Below are 15,146 nucleotides of genomic sequence, written 5' to 3'. Positions count from 1 at the left end.
GTAGCTCAATCAACATCTTTGAAACTGATTATCTGCAAATTCCTCATTGCTGTTCGTGCGACTTTGGCATGTACAAATTAGCTGCCATACTTTCCCCATTACAAAAGTGACTTTCTGCAAAAATACTTCATTGACTTGTTGTGGGCTTTAGGGTATTCTGAGAAGATGCAATTTTTCTGTTCCTCCAATAGGCTATCAAGTTATAGGTTTAGAATACAAACTGCTACATTTTCTTTTCAATGTGAGGTAATGCATTTTTGGTCGTCAAATGCTATCCGGACATATAAGTGAATGGCAGGGACCTTACAAGTGTTGATGTACTGAGGGACTTTGGGGTGCAAGTTCATAGCTGCCTGAAAATGGTGACACAGGTGGACAGGCTAGTGAAGAGGGTGTTTAGCTTGCTTGCCTCCATTGGCAGGGGTACTGAGTACACTGTTAGGATGTCATGTTGCAGCTGTATAAGATAGTGGTTAGGCCATACTTGGAATATTGTGTGCAGTTTTGGTCACCACACTATAGAACAGTCTTTTTCCGAGAGTAGGGGATCTAAAGGTAGAGGAGATAGGTTCAAGGTGAGAGGGGAAATGTTTAAGAGGTCTGAGGGTTAAGTTTTTACACACAGAGGGTGATGGGTATATGGAATAAGCTTCCAGAGGAAGTGGTAGGGGAAAGTACCACCACCGTGTCTAAAAAGCATTTGGACAGGTACACAGATAGGAAAGGAATAAAGGGATATGGATCAAATGCAGGAAAATGGGATTAGCGCAGATAAGCACCTCCGTCAGCAAAGACGAATCAGGCCAAAGGGTCTGTTTCCATACTGTACAACTCTATGACCACGACATAAGAAAAGTATGTTACTTGGCTCCTTGTTGATCTGATCTTGGCCACATCTCCACCTTTTCATCTCTGCCCCAAAACTCTCGATTCTCTTTTAGTCTAAAAATCTGTCAATCTCACTCTCAAATGTATTCCACAACTCAGACTTCATGGCTCCTGAGGTAGAGAAGTCCAAAGATTTACAACCCTCAAAGCAGAAATTTCTCATCTCCATCATTAAATAGGTAATGCCTGATTCTGAAACTATGCTCCCTAGTTCTAAATTTCTCCCTAAGAGGAATCATCTCTCAGCATCTACCTTTGCCACACTCCTCAGAATATCTCAATTTGATAAGACCACTTCCAATTCTTCTAAACTCCAATGAACATGGGCCCAACCTTTTTAAAAACCACTCCCAGTATGTTGCCATCAACATCCTGTGTTGCTATTGCAAGCCTTGTTAATGTTTGTATTCCACTGCCAGGGTAAAGGCCAACATTCCCACTGCTTTCCTAATAACTTGCTGTACCTGCATGCTAAAATTTTCAGTCTAATGATATCTATTTACCTCTCTACAGCGATAGGTCTCTCTCCACTAAAACAATGTTCTGTTTTTATATCCTTCCTACCAAAGTGGATAATCTAAAATTTCCCTGCATTAAGTTCTAACCAACAAATTTTTGCTCACACTCAACTGATCTATATCCCTTTACAGACTCTGTTCTCCTCACAACATGTTTCCTCACCTCTTTTTGTAGAGACAGAAAAACTGGCAATACAATCAGTCTCTTCATCCCTTAATATAGATTAAGAACAGTTGAGAGCCCCAGCACTGATCCTTGTGGATCTCCACTTACACCATGCGAATCTGAAAATGGCTCAGTTAGTTAGACAGTCCACAAATGTTATTCCACAAGGTATATAGTACCTTATCGAATGGCTTTAGGAGATCCAAATATATTACATCTTCTGGTTCCCCTTTATCAACCCTGCCCAACAGATCCTCATGTTTTCACATCACTGCTTAACCTTGTGTTGATCTTCTAAATGTCCTGCAACTATTATTTTAATAACTAATTCTAGCAGTTTCCTCAATTACAGATGATAGGCCTGCTGCCTTGCTTTCTGCATACCCATTCCTAAACAGAGGTATTACTTTTGCAATTTCTAATCCCCTGGGACCTTTCCAGAAGCTAGGGAATTTTGGAAGATCACAACCAATGCATCCACCATCTCTTAAAATCCTAGGAAAGGGGCAATTAGGTCCAGGGGATACAAACAGAATTTTTCTTTGACTCTAATTATTGGTAATTTTGTTTGTCCAATTCATTTACAGATTAAAGCCAACGAATATTATACAGTTTGTTAAATATGCCTCTAATTTATACTGTAGCCTGAATTGTCACTGTTGTCTGAGGGGGTGGGTGGCTATACAAACTCCCATCAATGATTTCTGCTCCTATCTTAGTTCCACCCAAATGTATTCTATGTCTTCATTTTCCAAGCTAAGATCCTTTCTCTCTATTATGTTTATCTCATCCTTTATTATGAGGGCTGCTCCTCCTTCTCCATGTTGCCTCTCTCTTCTGAAAGCATACTGGAATATGTAATTACCAACATCATTTGACACACCTCAATAATGGCTAATAGGTCATATCTGTTTACTTCAATATGTGCTATCAATTTGTCTATCTTGTTACGAATGTTGTGTGCATTCCGATAAAGAGCATTCAGCTTTGCCTTCTTACCATTTTTCTCTACTCTGACTAATTGGTATGAAGAAGAAAGCAGAAGCTAGAACAGGAAGATGATAACATTCACTGTTAGAGATGCAAAACCGTTGTGCCTTATCTGCAAGGCATCCCACGCTAACTATGAAGTGATCAACTTGAAATGTCATCATGAAACAAATCACAGCAAATTTTCATCTGAATATCTTCCTGGATAAAAATTAAGGGGGAAAAAAAAAACAAAACTGCATTAAAAACATGCTTAAACAGTCTACAGACTCTAATTTCTGCATTCAGCAAGGAAGTTGACAGACCAACAAAAGCTACTTTTGTTAGGAAAATTGCCCAGTCTAAAAATTCATACCCTTATGGAGAATGGCAAGAATATAAAAGAAATGGCTTAAACTTTAGATCCCAAAACACAATACGGCAGCAATTAATAAATTCCAATTTTGTGCCACACTAGAGAGAGCCTCCTCTTCCCGATCAGTGCTGATGATACAAGCACAATGCAAAATTATCTTAAGAACTCATATTAGGATTCATTATTATTTCATCAAATAAAGTTACAGAGCACATCGATATAAATACAGAATCGCTGTTGAATCAGTAGGACATCACACAATTCAAGAAACATGGTTTATACCACCTATGCTGACTTCAGTTCTGACGCAGGCTCAAATAGAACATCTGCAATTCAAGAATCTCAAGAATTCAGCCTCATTCTCCATCAACAACTGGCAATATTTGTTCACTGTTTTCATGCATGAAACTATGAAAGAAGAAATATTGGAGGAAACAACCTACAATGTTAACAAAGAATGGATTTGACAAAGCATAAAAAAAATGCCAATGTACAATGCATAAACTTTGCAGTGTTGCAACAGATGCAACACCCTGCAATAAGCAGAAAAAAGTGCAAGCCTTCTCAAATCTTTGAAACACAATCCCAAATATTTCTCCCTCCCATTGCATTATCCATTATGAACATCTTGCAATCAGATACTCAAAATTCAAAAATGTTATGTAAACATTATGTAACTTATCAATTTCATCCACTCAAATGGAAAGATTCAAAGTTGAAAAAAATTCTTTTAAGAGAAAATTATTGACAAACCAAATGACATTTCATGCTACTGTATTATGAGGCGGTAATCTGCCAGTAATGCCTTAAAACAGTTTGGGGCATAATACAGTAAGTATACATTTGCTTTTCTTTTTATGAGGTGGAGTGTCAGCAATAAAAACACACGCATAAAAATTTTGAGTGTCTTAGTGTATCACAAGGGATGACTACAAGAGCAGGCCAGAGGCCAAGTACCCTTTGGGCAAATGATTCACTTGACACTCTAAAGCTTTTCCACTATCTACAAAGCACAAGTCAAGAACATGGTGGAATATTCCCCACTTGCCTGGATGAGTTCAGCTCCAATATCTCCCAAGAAGCTCAACAATATAGAGGGCAAGGCCATCAGCCTCACTGGCACCCCCTCTACCACTCTTAAACACTTGTTCCCTTCACCACCGACAAAATGCACTGCAGTTAACTTACCAATACTACACCCAAGCACCCCCCACCCCCCCAAATCCATAACCTCTCCCACCATAGACAAGGAGAGCAGTCATATAGGAACATCATCACCTGTGGTTTCCTTTCAAAGTCGCACACCATCCTGCTCAAGAAATATATCACAGGTCCTTCATCATTGCTGGGTTAAAATTCAGGAACTTCCTTCCTAACACTACTAAGGGCATAACTTCATAAGAACAGCAGCAATTTAAGAACACAGCTCACCACCACCTTCTCAAAAGCAATCAGGGATGGGCCTGGCCTTGCCATTCATACCTAGCTCACGAAAAATAAAGTATTATAAAAGGCTGGGCTGTATTTTACCTAAATGTCTTTTGTAATCAAACTGTTTTTGTTTCCCTAACATGGTAAACAACTGTTTAAAGTGTAGATTACTTTCACTTATTGAGCAGGCCCTCAGGGGTCAAGGGCGATTTGATTCCACCCCAGTTTTCTGTGTTCTTAAATAGCTGTATAGGTCTGTCTAGGACCTGCAAAATTCTACCCAAGGATATACATGACAAGCCAATGATGGACAGTATGGGAGTGGTGTGATATTTGTGTGAGAAGCCATTTTTATCTCTGTATTTCTGCAAATCCCCCATGAGATTCTTAAGTCCTTTCACAGAAGCTTCTTCTCCGTTTTGATTGGTCACAAGCTATAAAAAAAAGGAGGATGTTACATTTTTCCCCCAAGGAAGCTTCAAGTACATCCGTGAAGCATCCCCCTAATAATCTCTTGCCCTGGTAGGGTTCAGTAGATTGACTCCTTCAGGAGTCTGAAGTCAGGCATACAAACATTGTGATGCTCATCAGAACTGGCCAAGTCTCAAAGTTAGAGACTTTGGCCTAGGAGATGATGCCTACGTTGATTTACTCATCCTGCCCATAGATTTGGAGAACTTTCTGGAAACAGAGTTGGTGGTAATTCTCTTGTGCTTTGAAGTGCTTGCTGTAGGTAGCTCAAGTCTCAGAAACATACAGGGAAAAGAGATCACTGCTACCCAGTAGACCATGAATTTAGTGCCAAGCCTGAAATCTTGATCCAATACTACTTTCATTCGGTCAAAGGCTGTGATGATGTACTTGAGGCAATGGTTAATTTTGTCATCAATGTCCACCTTTGCTGAGGGGTTGTTCCCGAGATATTCAGAGCAATTCTTGTTTTCCAGCAACTTGTTACGGAACTTTAATGCTGGGCTTTGGAGTCAACCTTGTACATTAAGTACAGGTTGGAAAAGGATTTTATTTTGCTGATTTTTAGGGCAAACCCATTCACAGGTGTGCTTTGATGAACAAATCAACAATGACTTGGGGCTCAGCCTCTGAATCTTTACATATAAAATTGCTATTTGCATTCAGCAGCTCAATGACAGGTTGGAGTGGCCTCTATTCTTGGAGCTGAGGTGACAGGGATTGAAATATTTCCTTTTCATCCAGTAGTATAGTTCCACTCTAGATGGAGGTTAAGTGTAATACTGCAAATAGACTGAAAAAAATAGTTTGCCTTACTTGGCCCCAATCTGCATTGGGATTGGGTTTGTGGTGGATCCTTGGCTTGCACATCATCATGTAGCAGAGGCAAAGAGAAGACAAATTTCTGAGGGCAGCCAAACGTGAGAAGGACTCTCCAAAGCTTCAGTTCGGGAAGTCAAAAGGTTATTTTTTTTATTGTTAAGAAGATCAAAGAAACCCATGTATGATGCTGCTTCCTACATTTTACAAAGGCAGGTCAAAAAGCTTTAACTCCCTCTAGAGATATTATTAATTGTTTGATTCAATTTTGGGAAATATACACTATTAAGTATCTTCCATGACTAATACAGAAATGAAAAAAATATGTAGACAGGCTCACAATTCTCCTGATCTCTAATGCCAGAGATAAGTTTTAAAATGGATCTCCACAGACCTATCATGTTAAGACAGACACCACTGTACTTGTATCATTGTCCTTTTCTGATGAGATCAGTTAAAACTCTTGTGAAATCATCACCAACTTAATCAATACTGAATCCTCAGTGTCAAGGACAAGACTGGGAACGAGATTGTAAATGCCTGAAATTGGTTGGGCAAATTGATAAGTTCCCAAGTAATATGGATGTCATAATCCTATCTACTTGGATATCCTAACAGAACATACAGTGACATGCAAAAGTTTGGGCACCCGTTACTATGAATAGTTAAGTGAGTAGAAGTCATAAAGTATTAAAGTTAAAGATGAAACATTCTTTTCAACATTTTAAGCAAGATTAGTGCATTATTTTTGTTTTGTGCAATTTTAGAGTGAAAAAAAGGAAAGGAGCACCATGCAAAAGTTTGGGCACCCCAAGAGGTTTGAGCTCTCAGATAACTTTTACCAAGGTCTCAGACCTTCATTAGCTTGTTAGGGCTATGGCTTGTTCACAGTCATTGTTAGGAAAGGCCAGATGATGCAAATTTCAAAGCTTTAAAAATACCCTGACTCCTCAAACATTGTCCGCAGCCATGGGCTCCTCTAAGCAGCTGCCTAGCACTCTGAAAATTAAAATAAATGATGCCCACAAAGCAGAAGGCGGCTATAAGAAGATAGCAAAGCGTTTTCAGATGGCCGTTTCCTTAGTTCGTAATGTAATTAAGCAATGGCAGTTAACAGGAATGGTGGAGGTCAAGTTGAGGTCTGGAAGACCAAGGAAACTTTGAGAGAACTGCTCGTAGGATTGCGAGAAAGGTAAATCAAAACCCCCGTTTGACTGCAAAAGACCTTCAGGAAGATTCAGCAGACTCTGGAGTGGTGGTGCGCTGCTCTATTGTGCAGCGACACCTGCACAAATATGACCTTCATGGAAGAGTCATCAAAAGAAAACCTTCCCTGCATCCTCACCACAAAATTCAGTGTCAGAAGTTTGCAAAGGAACATCTAAACAAGACTGATGCATTTTGGAAACAAGTCCTGTGGAATGATGAAGTTAAAATAGAACTTTTTGGCCGCAATGAGCAAAGGCATGTTTGGAGGAAAAAGGGTGCAGAATTTCATGAAAAGAACACCTCTCCAACTGTTAAGCACAGGGGTGGATCGATCATGCTTTGGGCTTGTGTTGCAGCCAGTGGCACGGGGAACATTTCACTGGTAGAGGGAAGAATGAATTCAATTAAATACCAGCAAATTCTGGAAGCAAACGTCACACCGTCTAAAAAAGCTGAAGATGAAAAGAGGATGGCTTCTACAACAGGATAACAATCCTAAACACACCTCAAAATCCACAATCAAAATCAAGAGGCACAAGCTGAAGGTTTTGCCATGGCCCTCACAGTCCCCCAACCTAAACAACATCGAAAATCTGTGGATAGACCTCAAAAGAGCAGTGCATGCAAGACGGCCCAAGAATCTCACACAACTAGAAGACTTTTGCAAGGAAGAATGGGCGAAAATCCCCCAAACAAGAATTGAAAGACTCTTAGCTGGCTACAGAAAGTGTTTACAGGCTGTGATGCATGGTCAGTACTTAGTACACAAGGAATGTTACTAAGTACTGACCATGCAGGGGGCCCAAACTTTTGCTTCGGGCCCTTTTCCTTTTTTGTTATTTTGAATCTAAAAGATGGAAATAAAAAAGTAATCTTGCTTAAAATATTAAAGAAATGTGTCATCTTTAACTTTATGCCTTTTGGAAATCAGGTCATCTTTTACTCGCTTAACTATTTACAGTAACAGAAATTTTGACCGGGGTGCCCAAACTTTCGCATGCCACTGTACCCAGGATGTGGTTCTATAGTTATTCTGCAAATCAAATTCTGCTCACAATTCTCCTTAAATCTCCAGCCTTCTCAAACAGCAGGAGACAGAATATGTGCTCTTCATTGTGAAGTTTTGAACCTCAACCCAAAAAATTCAATACTCAACTCTTAAGAAACTTCTCTTAAGAAACATCAATAACAATAGTTATTAGAACATCTATATTTTGAAATTAGAGCTTTTTATAATTCTATGTATGAAACATACAGACCAAATTATTCTCCAATGATATCTTCTGATACTGCTACATTAGTTTCCTGAACATTTTCCTACTTCTCATAAAATCATTCTTCACAAGTTCCAGCACAAGATATATCAGACAGTATTCTAAAATATCGCAAAACAATTAGAATTACATACAGCATATTCAATTATTTTAGAAATGTACACATCTTTAAAGTAAGTGAATTTTCAATAGAAAAGCAGCAGACGTGAGAAATTAATAACTTTTATATACAAGGAAATGTGCATTGGTAATTGGCTTATTATTGTCACATGTACCGATATACGGTGAAAAGCTTTTGTTTGCATGCCATCCAGACAGATCATTCCATAGATAAGTACATCAAAGTAGTACAAAAGGAAGACAAAACAGAATGCAGAATACAGCGTTACAGTTAGAGGAAGTGCAGTGCCACCAAGTAGACAAATAAAATGCAAGGGCCATGATTAGGTAGATTGAGAGATCAAGAGTTCATCTTTATCGCATAAGAAGTCCGTTCAAAAGTGTCATAACAGCAGGGTAGAACCTGTCCTCAAGTCTGGTGGTATGTGTGCAAACCTTTGTACTTTCTGCCTGACAGGAGAGGGGAGAAGAGAGAATGACCGGAGTGGGAGGAATCCTTGATTACATTGGCTGCTTTCCTGAGGATACAGGAAGTGTAGACAGTCAATGGAGGGGAGGCTGGATTTTGTGATAGACTGGGCTACATTCAAAACTTTCAACAATTTCTTGCAGTCTTGGGCAGAGCAGTTGCTGATTTTGTGATGCATCTGGATAGGATGCTTTCTATAGTGCATCCGTAAAAATTCATGAGGGTCATCGGGACATACTGAATTTCCTTTGCTTTCTGAGGAAAAGGCACTGATGTTTTAGGATACAAATACTCTATGGACAAGTACACACAAATGAAATATTAAATTCCATATCTCCAATTCATAGAACTACACAATCACACAACACAAAAAATTGTCATGGGAATGTAAAAAGATGATTGCACTATTCAGTCCAATCCTCAACTCCTCAGATAGTGTCCCAGAAGATTGGATATCATTGAGACATGGACTGATATATTGCAATTAAACTTCACAACACGAAGTGCAAGACAATAACCAACTCCTTTTCTGTTTAACATTAGTAAATTTGACACCAGTAATATTCTGGGAAGTCACCTTTAATGATGCCAAACTAGAACCACCACATAAATGCTGCAACTGCAACATCAGATCAGAGACTGAGTATTTTAAAATGAGGGACTCATCTTTTGAGTCTTTCCACGATCTTCAAGGCACAAATCAGGAGCATGATGGCATCCTCTTACCCAGATAAATCCAGGTCAAGCAACACTCAAGAAGCTTGACACAAGATACATAAAGAACCTACTTGACTGGCTTGCCTTACAACACCTTGAAACATTAATACTTTCCATAAATGCTGCAATTTGGCTGTGTGTGGGCAAGCACAGTAGAGTAGTGGTTAGCATAACACTATTACAGCGCCAGCGACCCAAGTTCAATTCCGGCCGCTGTCTGTAAGGAGTTTGTACGTTCTCCCCGTGACTGCGTGGGTTTCCTCTAGGTGCTCCAGTTTCCTCCCACATTCCAAAGATGTACGGGTTAGGAGTTGTGGGCATGCTATGTTGGCGCCGGAAGCGTGGTGACACTTGTGGGCTGCCCCCAGAACATTCTACGCAAAGATGCATTTCACTGTGTGTTTCGATGTACATGTGACTAATAAAGAAATCTTGTCTTATCTGACTGCATGGTAAATCACCTGGACTTCAGGAAGGGGAAGTCAGGAGAATAAATACCAGTCTTCATTGAGGGGCCACTGGTGGAAAGGGTGAGCAGCTTCAAGTTCCTGGGCATCAACATCTTGGGCACAACACATTGATGTAATCACGACGAAGACACATCAGTGGCTCTACTTCATTACGGGTTTGAGGAGATTTGGTATGTCACCCAAGACTCCTGCAAATTTCTACAGACATTCAGTGGACAGCATTCTGACTGATTGCATCACCGCCTGGTATGGAGGCTCCAATATGCAGGATCAAAAGAGGCTGCAGAGGGTTGTAGACTCAGCCAGCTCCATCACAGGCACAACCCTCCCCACCATCAAGGACATCTTCAAGAGGCGGTGCCTCAAGGCAGCGGCATCCATCATTAAGGACCCTCACCACCTAAGACATGCCCTCTTCACGTTACTACCATCTGGGAGGTGGCACAGGAGCCTCTCGACCCATACTCAACATTTCAGGAACAGCTTCTTCCTCTTTGCCATTTGATTTCTGAACGGTCCATGAACACCTTCTTGTTATTCCTCTTTTACACTATTTATTTATTTTTGTAACTTACAATAATTTTTATGTCTTGCACTGTACTGCTGCCACAAAACAACAAATTTCATGACATAGGTCAGTGATAATAAACCTGATTCTGATCTACGAAGTGCACTGTAGCAAGTCACCAAGATTTCAACAGTTACCTCCTCAATACAATAAATGTAGGCCATGCTGGCAATGTATGCATCCTCAAACAATAAATAACTAAATAGACAGATGGATGAAAAACCTAAACCCTCAACTGCATAAACACAAGGACATTTGGATTTACAATTTACAAGTTCCTCTTAAGTTATAGACTATCCTGACTTGGAAAGATATCAACAATCCTCCATCATTACTGAGTTAAGATCCTGGTACTCACTAGCTTACAGCTGTATAGAAAGATCCTCAACATGACAAATACAGCCATCAAGGTGGAGGATCATCACCATCTTCTCAAGGGAAATTATGAAAAGGTAATAAGTTTCAGCCTTCGCATTAAGACCCACAACCAATGAAACAATAAAATGTTGTACCTATGCCAGCACTTTGAAATAGCTGTGCAATTAAACCCAATTTTTCCCCATTGACCTGTAAATCTTTCCTGTTAAAACATATATACACATTGCTTCTCAAAGTTGCTTTTAAATTTGGTTCCACTATCCTTTGAACAAGTGCAATACAAGATCAGAAGCACAAATGAAACAGAAAATGTTGAAAATATTCACCAGATCAGGCAGCACCTCTGGAGACAGAAACTGAGTTAGCATTTGAGGTGAATACAATTTCATTAGAACTGGGCAAAATTAAAGATAAAACACTGCATAGAAAGAGGGAGGTGTGCGAAGAACAAAAGGAAAGATTCTTGGCAGATGAGAGACCAGGAAAGATTGAATGAGTAAAGTGCTGATGGGTGATAAAAGCGACTAAAGTGCTGAAAGAATGATAAAGGCTAGTAAAAATGATTTTGGATTATGAAAAAGCTTGCTATGTAAAGAAAAGTTCTATTCATTTCTTCTGATTCTTTGCCGATTATCTTATTCAAAAGATTGTGAGAAAATAAAAATGGTAAGTTTCCAAATGGACATTATGGTTCAAAAATTGATATTAATTATATTTTGCTTTAAAAACCACTTTTTGTAATTCAATTATGTGCTTTTACATTTAAAAGCAAACCACTTTGTAATATGTAGAACAAACTTCATTCTGTATTCTGGAGACATTAAAGACTGCACATGCTGGAATTTGGACCAAAAAAGACAAGCTGCTGAGGAACTCAGCTGGTTCTGTCCTGATGCAAGGTCTTGATCAAAACGTCAACTATCCCTTTACCTCCAAAGATGCTGCTTGACCCGCTGAGTTCCTCCAGCAATTTGTTTTTTGCTCATTCTATATTGTTTGCTTAAGTACTTTGCCCCTTGATGGTATACTTCTCTCCCCCACCCCTCCATAAATAACAAAACCAATTCAAAATCTCTCCCTATGTGCAGCCACGTACACCATCAACTTCCAAATTAAAAGTGTTTATTGTTTCATAGACTTAAACCTAGGCTTCCATGTGATACCAATCATGTCAACTATTTATGATATAGAAACAGTCACTTCTCCAACAGAGGTCCACAAGAGGATACCAGAGGATATGAAAAATAATCAAATTCTGTTCCATCTGGGGACAGGCATACCTAGTAATGAAAATACAATGAGTAAATAAATCTGCATTCATGGTGCTTTTGTATTTTTATAATACATAAATGTTTTCTGCAATCAGGGCACTGTTCTTCAGAAGCTACAATGGTATTTCCAAACAGCCCTTGCACACAAAAAACAATTAATTCAGGTTTGAAATATTAAGTGTTTTAGAAATGTTATAAAAATTTGTTTTAACAATTCAAACCAACGTTTCATTCTCAAAATCACTAAGCTATTTGCCTCAAAATGGAATGGTAACTAACATTCTGAAAGATGCATTCTGCACTTGTGTTTTTATGTAAACAGACAATGAAGCTCCAAAACTGAGTTCTCTAGACTGGAGAAAAACGAGATTCGGAACATGTTCCTTACATCCTTTGTTCATTATTAAATGCATTTCATCAGTACCCCCTCCAAATATCAGGGTACCTTTTTAGTCATCTCAATACTTTGTCTTAAATCACTAAAAAAAAGGGAGAGGCACAAGAGCAGTATCTGAAATCCCTATGCTGCAATCACTCTCATGCTGTTCGCTGTCCAGAAATCCAGAGACAAAACCATACGATGAATATGCACCTTAAAGACAACCAATTACAAGGCATCCTACCCAGCCCCAACATACACAAACCGTCCAACAATGAATCCAAGCATCAGGAAATAAACCAAAACAGACCAGGTAAAACTTAAATTGTAGATTAAGAGGCTGATCCATGAAGGTGACAATGCGATAGCTGGACTGAAACATTGCATAAAGTTGCTCTCTGACAAGGATGTCATTTCAGTAAAATCTGCTAGACGTACAGTACGCTATTCCAAAAACCCAAATTTTCAGTCGAGGAAGCTAGCACGACATACTCCTTTATAGATTGCCCTCCGTTCTCACGTCTGGAACATTGTTATTGATTTACTGCACAAGATCGCAAACACAGCCTTTTGCTTAAATTGCCACCGAAACAAAATGAAAAAGAAAAATACCAAGTTGATGCGTTTCCCCATTCATCCCCCCCCCCCTCCCCATGCCAGAAATAAAACCCGATTGCATTAACCTGACAAGCTGCGTTGGTGCAGTCTTCGAACACATCCAAGAGCACCGGGAGCAAAGCCCTTACCTTCCGCAGAGCAGTAACGAGCAGACCCCGCCATTTGGGCGCATTGTCCTCGCTGAAGAAATCGTACTGTTGCTGCGGTTGTTGCATGGTGCCGCCTCCAGCAACCGGGCGCGCACCCGCAGCCTCTCCCGTCTCACAGCAGACGTTTTCCCTCCCCTCGATCGCCACTCCACGGGGTGATCCCGAAACAAAAAAAAATTCTCTCTCCCCACCCCCCCCACCCCACCCCCTTTAAAGACCTCCCTCCCTCACTTGCTCAAACGCTGGCCGATCGCCTCTCATTCCAGTCACAGCGAAACCCTTCCCACCACACCCCCCAAACCCGTATCTACCCCCCTCCCACCCACCCCCTCCTCCCTTCCCCCCACCCCACCTAAAGTTTTTGGAAGTGATCGTCCCCCCCTTTTGTTTTTTTTATTATTACGTTGTCCTGTCCCTGTCCCAGTCCCGTCCCGCCCCACCACCTACCCCCCTCCTCCTCCCCCTCCTCCTGCCCCCCCCCAACTCTCGGCGGCTCCGGCTCCCCGCTGGCGCGCCGGGGACACCATCCGGCTGCCCGAGCGCTCGGGGAGAAGGGCGCTCGAGACGCCCCGCGCGCCCGCCCTCGCGCCCTCTCCCAACGGCTCGCCCCCTCGAGACTAGAGCGCCGGCTCGAGACCAACGACCAACCGTCGTCCCCGAATCTACAGGGAGGGGGGGGGGGGGGGAAAGCAACTCGCCAGCTGACCTCACTGGAAGGATCCCAATCTGGATTTTTCTCTCCCGCCCCCTTCTTCCCCCCACCCCTATGTCCGCGATCACATTCCTGGGAGCCCAGCCCCGCGAACCGAGAAAGGGGGAAGCGAGAGAGAGAAAAAAGAAAAGGGGGGGTCGACAGAAATCGCCCCTTTAACTACAAAATAACCACACAAAAAAAATGTCCCGTGTGTTGTCTTCAAACTTGCGGGCTCGGCGCGACTGCGCATGCGGGCGGCCGCATTTTCCTTTCTCGCCGAACGCGGAAAAGGAACAGGGTGAAAGGTCGCCGTCTGCGCACGGCCGTTGGCGGCGCCTTCTGGGAAATGGAGTCCGTGTCACGTCGGTGCTGAGGGGAGGGAATTGCAGACACTGGAAATCTGATGTAAAAAAAAGAACCGGATTTCGGAGATATTTAGCCGGTTGGGTAGTTTCTTTGGAGAGAGAGAGAGAGGGGGGGGCACTTTCACATTGCGCGGCGGTGACCTTTCATCAGAGCTGAGCACCGTGTTTTTCTGCTGTTTCCAGTGTATGATGCGGCTGGTGCAGGTTTCAGTGAGGGGGGAATTGCTGAACGGACCATCCCACGGAGTAATCATTTAAACTCCCAAAGCCGGCGTCTCTGCGGACGTGCGCATGAACTCTGCGGGTTGACTTTGCTCCCGGAATCATTCCTGCCGCAGTTTGACCTGTTGAAGTGAATCCAGCCTTAGTGTGTCACCCGCCCCGCAACTTCTGAGAGTCTATTTCAGAAACAACTTCAATCAGTGGTGTGGAGGTATCTTTTTCCATTTAGCGGAGCAGCGCATCTGCCAATCTTTCTTATATCAAGTTTGTCAAAGTAGCACAATTCTTGCAACCAAAGGAATTTACAACACAGGAGGAGGTCAGGGCACATCATGTTTTTATTTCGCTCCAGCTTGTACATCTGCAGTGTCCTGCTGCAGGTTCTCAACCCGAAATGTCTACATTTCCTTTCCCCCACAGATGCTGCTCGCCCCGCTGAATTCCTCCAGCAATTTGCTTTTACTCCAGATTCAAGCGTCTGGAGTCTGTGTCTTCTTGTTCATGCTGACCAATAAAAGCCAATTAAAGCTAATCCCACAATTCTACAAATATCTGATACTTAATGGGATATGATTTAATGCAGGGAGCCTTGGTATACAGTTGAT

General features: G+C 41.4%; 1 protein-coding gene across 2 annotated transcripts in view; it reads right to left on the bottom strand.

Annotated features, from left to right (window-relative positions):
• The window catches only part of LOC127568181 (son of sevenless homolog 1), a 170,576-nt gene extending 156,948 nt beyond the window's left edge, over positions 1-13,628 (bottom strand). For both annotated transcript variants that reach the window (XM_052011631.1, XM_052011632.1), the window contains exon 1: positions 13,240-13,628. In XM_052011631.1, the coding sequence (XP_051867591.1) occupies positions 13,240-13,326 (87 nt within the window). In that variant the 5' untranslated portion in view covers positions 13,327-13,628. The remainder of the gene's footprint in view (positions 1-13,239) is intronic.
• Positions 13,629-15,146: the final 1,518 nt, after the last annotated feature.

Source organism: Pristis pectinata, chromosome 3 (assembly GCF_009764475.1).
Source record: "Pristis pectinata isolate sPriPec2 chromosome 3, sPriPec2.1.pri, whole genome shotgun sequence".
Taxonomy (NCBI): domain Eukaryota; kingdom Metazoa; phylum Chordata; class Chondrichthyes; order Rhinopristiformes; family Pristidae; genus Pristis; species Pristis pectinata.
The sequence above is the reverse complement of the archived record's forward strand: the minus strand, read 5'-3'. Positions and strand labels throughout refer to the sequence as shown.